The sequence below is a fragment of the Oncorhynchus masou genome, chromosome 6, assembly GCF_036934945.1.
Source record: "Oncorhynchus masou masou isolate Uvic2021 chromosome 6, UVic_Omas_1.1, whole genome shotgun sequence".
Classification (NCBI taxonomy): Eukaryota; Metazoa; Chordata; class Actinopteri; order Salmoniformes; family Salmonidae; genus Oncorhynchus; species Oncorhynchus masou.
The window spans coordinates 6,386,462-6,401,872 of NC_088217.1; the positions used below are offsets into that span (position 1 = coordinate 6,386,462).

The following is a 15,411-nucleotide window of genomic DNA, read 5'->3' on the forward strand; positions in this document are numbered from 1 at the left end:
ATAGTAGAGAGAATTATTTATTTCAGCTTTCATTTCTTTCATCACATTCCCAGTGGGTCAGAAGTTTACATACACTTAATTAGTATTTGGTAGCATTGCCTTTAAATTGTTTAACTTGGGTCAAACGTTTTGGGTAGCCTTCCACAAGCTTCCCACAATAAGTTGGGTGAATTTTGGCCCATTCCTCCTGAGCTGGTGTAACTGAGTCAGGTTTGTAGGTTTGTAGGCCTCCTTGCTCGCACACACCTTTTCAGTTCTGCCCACAAATTTTCTATGGGATTGAGGTCAGGGCTTTGTGATGGCCACTCCAATATGTTGACTTTGTTGTCCTTAAGCCATTTTGCCACAACTTTGGAAGTATGCTTGCGGTCATTGTCCATTTAGAAGAACATTTTACGACCAAGCTTTAATTTCCTGACTGATGTCATGAGATGTTGCTTCAATATATCCACATAATGTTCCTACCTCATGATGCCATCAATTTTGTGAAATGCACCAGTCCCTCCTGCAGCAAAGCACCCCCACAACATGATGCTGCCACCCCCGTGCTTCACGGTTGGGATGGATTTCTTCGGCTTGCAAGCCTCCCCCATTTTCCTCCAAACATAACGATGGTCATTATGGCCAAACAGTTCTATTTTTGTTTCATCAGACCAGAGGATATTTCTCCAAAAAGTACGATCTTTGTCCCCATGTGCAGTTGCAAACTGTAGTCTGGCTTTTTTATGGCGGTTTTGGAGCAGTGGCTTCTTACTTGCTGAGCGGTCTTTCAGGTTATGTCGATATAGGACTCATTTTACTGTGGTTATAGATACTTTTGCACCTGTTTCCTCCATCATCTTCACTGGGTCTTTGCTGTTGTTCTGGGATTGATTTGCGCTTTTCGCACCAAAGTGCGTTCATCTCTAGGAGACAGAATGCGTCTCCGTCCTGAGCGGTATGACGGCTGCGTGGTCCCCTGGTGTTTATACTTGCGTACTATTGTTTGTACAGATGAATGTGGTACCTTCAGGCGTTTGGAAATTGCACTCAAGGATGAACCAGACTTGTGGAGGTCTACAATTTGTTTTCTGAGGTCTTGGCTGATTTATTTTGATTTTGCCATGATGTCAAGCAAAGAGGCATTGAGTTTGAAGGTAGGCCTTGAAATACATACTCAGGTACACCTCCAATTGACTCAAATGATGTCAATTAGCCTATCAGAAGATTCTAAAGCCATTATAGAATTTTCTGGAATTTTCCAAGCTGTTTAAAGGCACAGTCAACTTAGTGTATGTAAACTTCAGACCCACTGGAATTGTGATACAGTGAATTATAAGTGAAATAATCTGTCTGTAAACAATTGTTGGAAAAATTACTTGTGTCATGCACAAAGTAGATGTCCTAACCGACTTGCTAAAACTATACGTATATAGATGGGCTCCGATACGATACATGAACGATACGTTTTAGTTTGAAACGATTCGGTGGGATTCGGTTTGATTAGAGAATGAATCGACGCGACTCGGTTCGATACAATTCGATGCACTAACATTTGATGCATAAACACATTCATTTTCCATTCTAAATGAAAATCTGCTGCTGATGGAACTCATGAGCTGAATGTCTCTGAGCTGAATGTCTCTGAGCTGGATCTGTCTGAGCTGGATCTGTCTGAGCTGGATCTGTCTGAGCTGGGCCTCTCTGAGCTGGATCTGTCTGAGCTGGATCTGTCTGAGCTGGATCTGTCTGAGCTGGATCTGTCTGAGCTGGATCTGTCTGAGCTGGATCTGTCTGAGCTGGATCTGTCTGAGCTGGATCTGTCTGAGCTGGATCTGTCTGAGCTGGATCTGTCTGAGCTGGATCTGTCTGAGCTGGATCTATCTGAGCTGGATCTGTCTGAGCTGGATCTGTCTGAGCTGGACCACTTTGAACTGTCTGTGAACAAAAATAAACGCAACATGCAACAATTTCAAAGATTTGACTTGTCCAATAAGAAACAGAAATGTAAATGTTCCAGTTGAAAACATGAACAATGTGTCCTAAACAGCACAAACAGATCTGGGACCAGGGTAGTTCATTTATATGCTGTTATAATAGGAACTATCCCTATTTTTTTATTACCTACTTTCCCCCCCTAATTTTAATGTCGATCTTGTCTCATCGCTGCAACTCCCCAACGGGCTCTCGAGAGATGACGGTGGAGTCATGCGTCCTCTGAAACATGCCTAATCGCGCTCCTTAACACCCGCCAGCTTAACCCAGAAGGCCAGCCGCCCCAATGTGTCGGAGGAAAACACCGTTCAGCTGGCGACTGGGATCAGCCCGCAGGCACCCGGCCAGCCACAAGGAGTCGCTAGAGTGCGATGAGCCAAGTAAAGCCCCCTCCTGCCAAACCCTCCCCTAACCCGGACGAAGCTGGGTCAATTGCGCTCCTGTCCTATGGGACTCTCGGCAACGGCCGGTTGTGGCACAGCCCGGGATTGAACCCAGGTCTGTAGTAACGCCTTCAGACAACTGCGGCACTCGGGAGACCCATAAGTATTCCTCTATCGTGGACGGTAAAGAGCATATTTTTGGGTCATGTTCCCGAAAATATTTGAAACCCTCCATCTTAAATAATCCAACCCCCCCCCCCCCCAAATCAGAGAGCTTGGACTTCCCTTTAGTTTACTCAACATCATAGTGTTTGGCTCTTACCCTGTATGGTGTTTGGTGGGCAGACGATGAGAGTCTGCTGGAAGGGCTCAGTCTGGCAGGCCAGGCCGTTGGGGCGTGCCTGCACGGGGACACTCTGTTGGGCCAGACCAGGGATGTTGATGGTGGCCTGCTGGTACAGGGCTGGCTGGTAGTTCATGAGAGGAACAGCGCCCCCTGCTGACGGGACCTGTTGGTTTACGCTCATTTAGAGTTCCACTACTGGTCGGTCAGACGGAAGTTGGAACAAACAGTTTTGTCCCGGTCATTTTGTTCATAGATCTGGACCCATAATTCTAAAGAGCCTTAAAGTACACATGCTGATCTAGGATCAGATCCCACTCGTGGATATTATATATATAATTCATTGTGATCTAAAAAGGCAAAGCTGATCCTAAATCACATCTTGCCCCTGGTGACTTGCACTGTGTGTGTGTGTGTGTGTGTGTGTGCGTGCGTGAGTGAGTGAGTGAGTGAGTGAGTGAGTGAGTGAGTGAGGGTGTGTGTGTGTGTGTGTGTGTGTGTGTGTACCTGGTTGTGCTGGCTCAGCTGGCTGCTGAAGGTGACAGTGAGGTTGCCGGCGGCAGCACTAGGAAGAGTGTTCGTAGAGAAGAGAGTTTTGTTGTTGTTGTTGTTGTCGAACGATGAGCTCCTATGTTTACAAAGCTCCATGTTCTGAAAACAAGACTTCACACTGCAAGGGGTGAGAAACAAACAATCAATCTATTGTTCCATCAAATAATGTAATCAATCGACTCAAACAATTAATTACATTTCACCCACAGAGGGAAAAGTTAAATCGTGACATTCTTTCACACCACAGACAGGTGTACGTACTGGGAGCTGTGAGGGAAGTCCAGCAGGTGACTCATGGTGACGAAGGGATGACCCAGCGTCTTAGTGGGCGTGATCCTCTTGTCAGCGTCCAATCGAAGCATCCGCTTCAGCAGGTCGATGAATTCCCGCCTATCAGCTTTCTCCGCAAGCATGTCCGTCCCCTCCAGGTGAGACGATAGGTTGACCTGCACCAGGAGGAAGTGAGGCAACAGGAGGAAGTCAGGTTGGATGAACGTGGTGCTAGAAAGATCTATTTTCAGTTTAGGATTATCTATTATTATTATTATATATATATATATTATCTATCTATAACTATATCTATAATATATATATATATTATCTATCTATTATCTAGTTGTTAAAGTTAGGATTTGGGGAGAGGGAGCAGAGGAAAAGCAGAATCATTGAATTAGCCAGCTAACTTGCCTAAATGTTAAGAAATAACTCGTTTATAAAAATAAAATAAAAAGATTAAATACTTTTCCCGCCCTCATCAATCTAAACATAATACCCCATAATGACAAGGCAAAAAACAGTGTGAAATGTTTGTAAATGTATTAAATATAAAACACTGAAATATCACATTTACATAAGTATTCAGACCCTTTACTCAGTACTTTGTTGAAGCAACTTTGGCAGCGATTACAGCCTTGAGTCTTCTTGGGTATGACGCTACAAGCTTGGCAAACCTGTATTTGGGGAGTTTCTCCCATTCTTCTCTGCAGATCAGATGCCTCCCAAGCTCTGTCAAGTTGGATGGGTAGAGTTGCTGCACAGCTATTTTCAGGTCTCTCCAGAGATGTTCAATTGGGTTCAAGTCCAGGCTCTGGCTGGGCCACTCAAGGACATTGTCCCAAAGCCATTCCTGTGTTGTGTTGGCTGTGTGCTTAGGGTCATTGTCCTGTTGGAAGGTGAACCTTTGCCCCAGTCTGAGGTCCTGAGCGCTCTGGAGCAGGTTTTCATCTCACCCCTCTGAGCCTGGTTCCTCTCTACCCGGTACAGCCAGAAGAGAACTGGACACCCCTCTGAGCCTGGTTCCTCTCTACCCAGTACAGCCAGAAGAGGACTGGTCACCCCTCAGAGCGGCAGGGTAGCCTAGTGGTTAGAGCGTTGGACTAGTAACCGAAAGGGTGCAAGATCGAAACCCTGAGCTGACAAAAGACGCCGCAGCCCGTCTGGTGTTCAACCTTCCCAAGTTCTCTCACGTCACCCCGCTCCTCCGCTCTCTCCACTGGCTTCCAGTTGAAGCTCGCATTCGCTACAAGACCATGGTGCTTGCCTACGGAGCTGTGAGGGGAACGGCACCGCAGTACCTCCAGGCTCTGATCAGGCCCTACACCCAAACAAGGGCACTGCGTTCATCCACCTCTGGCCTGCTCGCCTCCCTACCACTGAGGAAGTACAGTTCCCGCTCAGCCCAGTCAAAAAAATAAGAATTTGTTCTTAACTGACTTGCCTAGTTAAATAAAATACACTTAAATAATAAAGAGACTGGTTTCTTCTTCATTTCTTGCCTTGTAATATAATTTTTCCTGGCCACTGTGTGTGCTTCTGGCATCTGCCTCTGCCTCTGCATTGCTTGCTCTTTCTGTAAAGCTCTTTGGGGTTTTCGGCTGGGTATCTTTAAAGCACTTTGTGACAACTTTGTTTTCAAAATAATGGTCCAGTGGTATACTAACAAGCAAGCTAGAGCTAGTCAGGCTTTTATAAAGCTAGCCAGCTTCAGTTAGCCAGCTTCAGTTAGCTTGGATACTGGTTGTCTTTTAACTGCGCGTGAATTGCGAACTCTTTTTTAAATTTTATTACCTTTATTTAATTAGTCAAGTCAGTTAAGAACAAATTCTTATTTTCAATGACGGCCTAGGAACAGTGGGTTAACTGCCTGTTCAGGGGCAGAACGACAGACTTGTACCTTGTCAGCTCGGGGATTCGAACTTGCAACCTTCCGGTTACTAGCCCAACGCTCTAACCACTAGGCTACCCTGCCGCCCCAGGGCGCCCACTAGGCTACTCTTCCCTAAGACAACGCTGAACCGTCAACCCATCGGCGAGTCAGTACCACGTTTTAATTCTTGCGAACTCAGCAGGCTACGGTGTGAACTAGGCTTTTAAAAAGTGTCGTCTTTATTGTATTATTTTATAATTTAATGCCGTCTTTGTGTGCTGAGTTTATCAATGCACAGAGCACCTTTTTCCTCCACTAATATCAATAAAATAATTTTATAAAATCATATAAATGTTTTCCTGAACTTTTAAATGCATCCCATCATTAGTAAATGGTATTTTAATATATATATATTTTTAATTTACACCGGAAAAAAACGAGAGAAAAAAAAATATTTGATTAATTAAATATGTCAAAATTGATCATCTTTCTTCAAAATGAAGGGGACGCAATCTGATGGATTGGAGACAGGGATGGATTGGAGACAGGGATGGATTGGATTGGAGACAGGGATGGATTGGATTGGAGACAGGGATGGGATGGAGACAGGGATGGATTGGATTGGAGACAGGGATGGATTGGAGACAGGGATGGATTGGAGACAGGGATGGATTGGATTGGAGACAGGGATGGGATGGAGACAGGGATGGATTGGAGACAGGGATGGATTGGAGACAGGGATGGATTGGATTGGAGACAGGGATGGATTGGAGACAGGGATGGATTGGAGACAGGGATGGATTGGAGACAGGGATGGATTGGAGACAGGGATGGATTGGATTGGAGACAGGGATGGATTGGATTAGAGACAGGGATGGGATGGAGACAGGGATGGGATGGAGACAGGGATGGATTGGAGACAGGGATGGGATGGAGACAGGGATGGGATGGAGACAGGGATGGGATGGAGACAGGGATGGGATGGAGACAGGGATGGATTGGAGACAGGGATGGGATGGAGACAGGGATGGATTGGAGACAGGGATGGATTGGAGACAGGGATGGGATGGAATGGAGACAGGGATGGATTGGATTAGAGACAGGGATGGGATGGAGACAGGGATGGGATGGAGACAGGGATGGATTGGAGACAGGGATGGGATGGAGACAGGGATGGGATGGAGACAGGGATGGATTGGATTGGAGACAGGGATGGATTGGATTAGAGACAGGGATGGGATGGAGACAGGGATGGATTGGAGACAGGGATGGGATGGAGACAGGGATGGGATGGAGACAGGGATGGGATGGAGACAGGGATGGATTGGAGACAGGGATGGATTGGAGACAGGGATGGATTGGAGACAGGGATGGATTGGAGACAGGGATGGATTGGAGACAGGGATGGATTGGAGACAGGGATGGATTGGAGACAGGGATGGATTGGAGACAGGGATGGGATGGAGACAGGGATGGATTGGAGACAGGGATGGATTGGAGACAGGGATGGGATGGATTGGAGACAGGGATGGATTGGAGACAGGGATGGATTGGAGACAGGGATGGATTGGAGACAGGGATGGATTGGAGACAGGGATGGATTGGAGACAGGGATGGGATGGATTGTGGTCCTCAACTCGCGGCTCAGACACTTCATTCAGGGTGAGTGGAGTTAGCCGTGAGTTAGCGTGCCCCGGTAGCAGGTTAGTTCTGAAGGATACGTTGCTAATGGAAATTAACCTAGCGAAAAGCTGAGCCTCGATTATCGGTTATCCCGAGGAACAAAGTTACCTCACCAACTCTTCAGACCTGCTTTGTTGTTTAGTTTCTCGTGAAAAAAAAAATATATATATATATTTTTTTAGATCTCAACGAGACTAACCTGATTAAATAAAGGTAAAAAAACATAAAAAATAAAAAAAAATGGCGAATGTAAAAAGGGGGTTTATAAACATAAACGTGACATACTAGATGACGTCACATAGCTTAACCAACCTGCATCATGTCGTCCAGACAGTTGAAGATGTATTTACGAGCCTCCTTGGACTTGATGCCCATCTCAGCCTCGTGGTCCGAAGGGGCCTATTGAACAGACACATCAGGAACGTTACACTTGTTGTCGTCACCAAAATACTGATTCAATAAAACTAATAAGGAAGTGCCCAGGAAAACGTGGGTTTCTATCTGCCCACGAACCCCACTGAAAGCCCTGTCCACAGCAGTGTGTGGAGATCCACCTGCTGATTCCGGCAGGAACTAGATGAGTTTCCAAAATGGCAACCTATTCCCAATATAGTACTGTTATTCAGGGCTCTGTAGTACACTACTGTTGACCAGGGCTCTGTAGTACACTACTGTTAACCAGGGCTTTATAGTACACTACTGTTAACCAGGGCTCTGTAGTACACTACTGTTAACCAGGGCTCTGTAGTACACTACTGTTAACCAGGGCTCTATAGTACACTACTGTTAACCAGGGCTTTATAGTACACTACTGTTAACCAGGGCTCTATAGTACACTACTGTTAACCAGGGCTCTATAGTACACTACTGTTAACCAGGGCTTTATAGTACACTACTGTTAACCGGGGCTCTGTAGTACACTACTGTTAACCGGGGCTCTATAGTACACTACTGTTGACCAGGGCTCTGTAGTACACTACTGTTAACCAGGGCTCTGTAGTACACTACTGTTAACCAGGGCTCTGTAGTACACTACTGTTAACCAGGGCTTTATAGTACACTACTGTTAACCAGGGCTCTGTAGTACACTACTGTTAACCAGGGCCCTGTAGTACACTACTGTTAACCAGGGCTCTGTAGTACACTACTGTTGACCAGGGCTCTACAGTACACTACTGTTAACCAGGGCTCTGTAGTACACTACTGTTGACCAGGGCTCTACAGTACACTACTGTTAACCAGGGCTTTATAGTACACTACTGTTAACCAGGGCTCTGTAGTACACTACTGTTAACCAGGGCTCTATAGTACACTACTGTTAACCAGGGCTCTATAGTACACTACTGTTAACCAGGGCTCTATAGTACACTACTGTTAACCAGGGCTCTATAGTACACTACTGTTAACCAGGGCTCTATAGTACACTACTGTTAACCAGGGCTCTGTAGTACACTACTGTTAACCAGGGCTCTATAGTACACTACTGTTAACCAGGGCTCTATAGTACACTACTGTTAACCAGCGCTCTGTAGTACACTACTGTTAACCAGGGCTCTGTAGTACACTACTGTTGACCAGGGCTCTGTAGTACACTACTGATGACCAGGGCTCTGTAGTACACTACTGTTGACCAGGGCTCTATAGTACACTACTGTTAACCAGGACTCTATAGTACACTACTGTTAACCAGGGCTCTGTAGTACACTACTGTTGACCAGGGCTCTGTAGTACACTACTGTTAACCAGGGCTCTGTAGTACACTACTGTTAACCAGGGCTCTATAGTACACTACTGTTAACCAGGGCTCTGTAGTACACTACTGTTAACCAGGGCTCTGTAGTACACTACTGTTAACCAGGGCTCTGTAGTACACTACTGTTGACCAGGGCTCTGTAGTACACTACTGTTAACCAGGGCTCTGTAGTACACTACTGTTAACCAGGGCTCTGTAGTACACTACTGTTAACCAGGGCTCTATAGTACACTACTGTTAACCAGGGCTCTGTAGTACACTACTGTTAACCAGGACTCTATAGTACACTACTGTTAACCAGGGCTCTGTAGTACACTACTGTTAACCAGGGCTCTGTAGTACACTACTGTTAACCAGGGCTCTATAGTACACTACTGTTAACCAGGGCTCTATAGTACACTACTGTTAACCAGGGCTCTATAGTACACTACTGTTAACCAGGGCTCTATAGTACACTACTGTTAACCAGGGCTCTGTAGTAGTCAGGTGTACTGTAATACCTGGACCATCCAGAGAGGATAGATGGAGTCAGGTGTACTGTAATATATTGACCATCCAGAAGGGAATATTTGTTTTTAAATTTTACATTTGAGATTCTTCAAAGTAGCCACCCTTTGCCTTGATGACAGCTTTGCACACTCTTGACATTCTCTCAACCTGGAATGCATTTTAATAAACAGTTGTGCCTTGTTAAAAGTACATTTGTGGAATTTCTTTCCTTCTTAATGTGTTGTGTTGTGTTGCGACAAGGTAGTGGTGGTATACAAAAGATAGCCCTATTTGGTGAAATACCAAGTCCATATTATGGCAAGAACAGCTCATATAAGCAAAGAGAAACGACAGTCCATCATTACTCTAAGACATGAAGGTCAGCCAATAAGGAGCATTTCAAGAACTTCAAGTACAGTAGCAAAAACCATCCAGCATTATGATGAAACTGGCTCTCATGAGGACCGCCACAGGAAAGGAAGACCCAGAGTTACCTCTGCTGCAGAGGATAAGTTCGTTAGAGTTACCAGCCTCAGACATTGCAGCCCAAATAAATACTACACGGAGTTCAAGTAACAGACACATCTCAACATCAACTGTTCAGAGGGGACTGAGTGAATCAGGCCTTCATTGTCTAATTGCTGCAAAGAAACCACTACTAAAGGACACCAATAAGAAGAGACTTGCTTGAGCCAAGAAATACGAGCAATAGACATTAGACTAGTGGAAATCTGTCCTTTGGTCTACTGAGTCCAAATTTGAGATGTTTGGTTCCAACCGCCGTGTCTTTTGTGAGAAGCAGAGTCGGTGAACGGATGATCTCTGCATGTGTGGTTCCCACCGTGAAGCATGGAGGAGGAGGTGTGATGGTGTGGGGGTGCTTTGCTGGTGATACTGTCAGTGATTTATTTAGAATTCAAGGCACACTTAACCAGCATGGCTGGCACAGCAACGCTCCATCACATCTGGTCTGCTCTTAGTGGGACTATCATTTGTTTTTCAACAGGACAATAACCCAAAACACACCTGTGTACGAGCTATTTGACCAAGAAGGAGAGTGATGGCGCGCATCCGTGCGTGAAGTCAGTGTGTCGTGTACTGGAATTGACTCAATACCTTGATTCTCCAGATGGGATAGCTGGAGTCAGGTCCTCTCTTGAAGAAGCGGCTTGTCTTGGTGCCGGCACTCAGCAGGTACTCTGCAGGCAGGCCCTGGGTCTGGGAGATGTACCGGATCTAGCGGACGAGGACAGGAGGGGACATGTTAGAATGCATCATAAGAGTTTTAAGATAAAATACACGTGTCTTGGTGTGGTTGTGCGGTTCCTACCTGGTCATACTCCGAGGCCCCGGGGTACAGCGGCCACCCCAGGAACAGCTCAGCTATAACGCAGCCCAGAGACCACATATCTATAGCCTCACAGAACGGCAAGCCCAGGATGATCTCTGGAGCCCTGAAAGAACAATAACACGTCAACAACAACACAGATAACATGCTCGCACACTTAGTATTAAATATAGTATATTGGGAAAGTGTTCAACTGTTGTGAAACAACCACCTGTATTTTTTCTGTAGTCTCAGATTCTTACCAGTGAATGGAATTACTTACTTGTAAAGTCTGGTTCACCTGTACCAGTCATCATGTTATATACACCTGTACCAGTCATCATGTTATATACACCTGTACCAGTCATCATGTTATATACACCTGTACCAGTCATCATGTTATATATACCTGTACCAGTCATCATGTTATATACACCTGTACCAGTCATCATGTTATATACACCTATACCAGTCATCATGTTATATACACCTGTACCAGTCATCATGTTATATACACCTGTACCAGTCATCATGTTATATACACCTGTACCAGTCATCATGTTATATACACCTGTACCAGTCATCATGTTATATATACCTGTACCAGTCATCATGTTATATACACCTGTACTAGTCATCATGTTATATACACCTGTACCAGTCATCATGTTATATACACCTGTACCAGTCATCATGTTATATACACCTGTACCAGTCATCATGTTATATATACCTGTACCAGTCATCATGTTATATACACCTGTACCAGTCATCATGTTATATACACCTGTACCAGTCATCATGTTATATATACCTGTACCAGTCATCATGTTATATACACCTGTAACAGTCATCATGTTATATACACCTGTACCAGTCATCATGTTATATATACCTGTACCAGTCATCATGTTATATACACCTGTACCAGTCATCATGTTATATATACCTGTACCAGTCATCATGTTATATACACCTGTACCAGTCATCATGTTATATACACCTGTACCAGTCATCATGTTATATACACCTGTACCAGTCATCATGTTATATACACCTGTACCAGTCATCATGTTATATACACCTGTACCAGTCATCATGTTATATATACCTGTACCAGTCATCATGTTATATACACCTGTACCAGTCATCATGTTATATATACCTGTACCAGTCATCATGTTATATATACCTGTACCAGTCATCATGTTATATACACCTGTACCAGTCATCATGTTATATATAGCTGTACCAGTCATCATGTTATATATACCTGTACCAGTCCTCATGTTATATACACCTGTACCAGTCATCATGTTATATATACCTGTACCAGTCATCATGTTATATACACCTGTACCAGTCATCATGTTATATATACCTGTACCAGTCATCATGTTATATATACCTGTACCAGTCATCATGTTATATATACCTGTACCAGTCCTCATGTTATATACACCTGTACCAGTCATCATGTTATATATACCTGTACCAGTCATCATGTTATATACACCTGTACCAGTCATCATGTTATATATACCTGTACCAGTCATCATGTTATATACACCTGTACCAGTCATCATGTTATATATACCTGTACCAGTCATCATGTTATATATACCTGTACCAGTCATCATGTTATATATAGCTGTACCAGTCATCATGTTATATATACCTGTACCAGTCCTCATGTTATATACACCTGTACCAGTCATCATGTTATATATACCTGTACCAGTCATCATGTTATATACACCTGTACCAGTCATCATGTTATATATACCTGTACCAGTCATCATGTTATATATACCTGTACCAGTCATCATGTTATATATACCTGTACCAGTCCTCATGTTATATACACCTGTACCAGTCATCATGTTATATATACCTGTACCAGTCATCATGTTATATACACCTGTACCAGTCATCATGTTATATATACCTGTACCAGTCATCATGTTATATATACCTGTACCAGTCATCATGTTATATATACCTGTACCAGTCCTCATGTTATATACACCTGTACCAGTCATCATGTTATATACACCTGTACCAGTCATCATGTTATATATACCTGTACCAGTCATCATGTTATATATACCTGTACCAGTCATCATGTTATATACACCTGTACCAGTCATCATGTTATATACACCTGTACCAGTCATCATGTTATATACACCTGTACCAGTCATCATGTTATATATACCTGTACCAGTCATCATGTTATATATAGCTGTACCAGTCATCATGTTATATACACCTGTACCAGTCATCATGTTATATATACCTGTACCAGTCATCATGTTATATATACCTGTACCAGTCATCATGTTATATATACCTGTACCAGTCATCATGTTATATACACCTGTACCAGTCATCATGTTATATATACCTGTACCAGTCCTCATGTTATATACACCTGTACCAGTCATCATGTTATATACACCTGTACCAGTCATCATGTTATATATACCTGTACCAGTCATCATGTTATATACACCTGTACCAGTCATCATGTTATATACACCTGTACCAGTCATCATGTTATATACACCTGTACCAGTCATCATGTTATATACACCTGTACCAGTCATCATGTTATATACACCTGTACCAGTCATCATGTTATATATACCTGTACCAGTCATCATGTTATATACACCTGTACCAGTCATCATGTTATATATACCTGTACCAGTCATCATGTTATATATACCTGTACCAGTCATCATGTTATATACACCTGTACCAGTCATCATGTTATATATAGCTGTACCAGTCATCATGTTATATATACCTGTACCAGTCCTCATGTTATATACACCTGTACCAGTCATCATGTTATATATACCTGTACCAGTCATCATGTTATATACACCTGTACCAGTCATCATGTTATATATACCTGTACCAGTCATCATGTTATATATACCTGTACCAGTCATCATGTTATATATACCTGTACCAGTCCTCATGTTATATACACCTGTACCAGTCATCATGTTATATATACCTGTACCAGTCATCATGTTATATACACCTGTACCAGTCATCATGTTATATATACCTGTACCAGTCATCATGTTATATACACCTGTACCAGTCATCATGTTATATATACCTGTACCAGTCATCATGTTATATATACCTGTACCAGTCATCATGTTATATATAGCTGTACCAGTCATCATGTTATATATACCTGTACCAGTCCTCATGTTATATACACCTGTACCAGTCATCATGTTATATATACCTGTACCAGTCATCATGTTATATACACCTGTACCAGTCATCATGTTATATATACCTGTACCAGTCATCATGTTATATATACCTGTACCAGTCATCATGTTATATATACCTGTACCAGTCCTCATGTTATATACACCTGTACCAGTCATCATGTTATATATACCTGTACCAGTCATCATGTTATATACACCTGTACCAGTCATCATGTTATATATACCTGTACCAGTCATCATGTTATATATACCTGTACCAGTCATCATGTTATATATACCTGTACCAGTCCTCATGTTATATACACCTGTACCAGTCATCATGTTATATACACCTGTACCAGTCATCATGTTATATATACCTGTACCAGTCATCATGTTATATATACCTGTACCAGTCATCATGTTATATACACCTGTACCAGTCATCATGTTATATACACCTGTACCAGTCATCATGTTATATACACCTGTACCAGTCATCATGTTATATATACCTGTACCAGTCATCATGTTATATATAGCTGTACCAGTCATCATGTTATATACACCTGTACCAGTCATCATGTTATATATACCTGTACCAGTCATCATGTTATATATACCTGTACCAGTCATCATGTTATATATACCTGTACCAGTCATCATGTTATATACACCTGTACCAGTCATCATGTTATATATACCTGTACCAGTCCTCATGTTATATACACCTGTACCAGTCATCATGTTATATATACCTGTACCAGTCATCATGTTATATACACCTGTACCAGTCATCATGTTATATATACCTGTACCAGTCATCATGTTATATATACCTGTACCAGTCATCATGTTATATACACCTGTACCAGTCCTCATGTTATATACACCTGTACCAGTCATCATGTTATATACACCTGTACCAGTCATCATGTTATATACACCTGTACCAGTCATCATGTTATATACACCTGTACCAGTCATCATGTTATATACACCTGTACCAGTCATCATGTTATATATACCTGTACCAGTCATCATGTTATATACACCTGTACCAGTCATCATGTTATATACACCTGTACCAGTCATCATGTTATATACACCTGTACCAGTCATCATGTTATATACACCTGTACCAGTCATCATGTTATATACACCTGTACCAGTCATCATGTTATATATACCTGTACCAGTCATCATGTTATATACACCTGTACCAGTCATCATGTTATATATACCTGTACCAGTCCTCATGTTATATACACCTGTACCAGTCATCATGTTATATATACCTGTACCAGTCATCATGTTATATATACCTGTACCAGTCATCATGTTATATACACCTGTACCAGTCATCATGTTATATATACCTGTACCAGTCATCATGTTATATATACCTGTACCAGTCATCATGTTATATATACCTGTACCAGTCATCATGTTATATATACATGTACCAGTCATCATGTTATATATACCTGTACCCGTCATCATGTTATATATACCTGTA

The 15,411-nt window shown here is 42.7% G+C and overlaps 1 protein-coding gene across 4 annotated transcripts in view; it reads right to left on the reverse strand.

Annotated features, from left to right (window-relative positions):
• LOC135541308 (homeodomain-interacting protein kinase 1-like) overlaps positions 1 to 15,411 on the reverse strand; it is a 68,801-nt gene that overhangs the window by 30,418 nt on the left and 22,972 nt on the right. For all 4 annotated transcript variants that reach the window (XM_064967459.1, XM_064967458.1, XM_064967457.1 and 1 more), the window contains 6 exons: positions 10,654 to 10,777; positions 10,440 to 10,559; positions 7,394 to 7,480; positions 3,514 to 3,698; positions 3,208 to 3,370; positions 2,680 to 2,866 (listed from right to left, as the gene is read on the reverse strand). In XM_064967459.1, the coding sequence (XP_064823531.1) occupies positions 2,680 to 2,866; positions 3,208 to 3,370; positions 3,514 to 3,698; positions 7,394 to 7,480; positions 10,440 to 10,559; positions 10,654 to 10,777 (866 nt within the window). The remainder of the gene's footprint in view (positions 1 to 2,679; positions 2,867 to 3,207; positions 3,371 to 3,513; positions 3,699 to 7,393; positions 7,481 to 10,439; positions 10,560 to 10,653; positions 10,778 to 15,411) is intronic.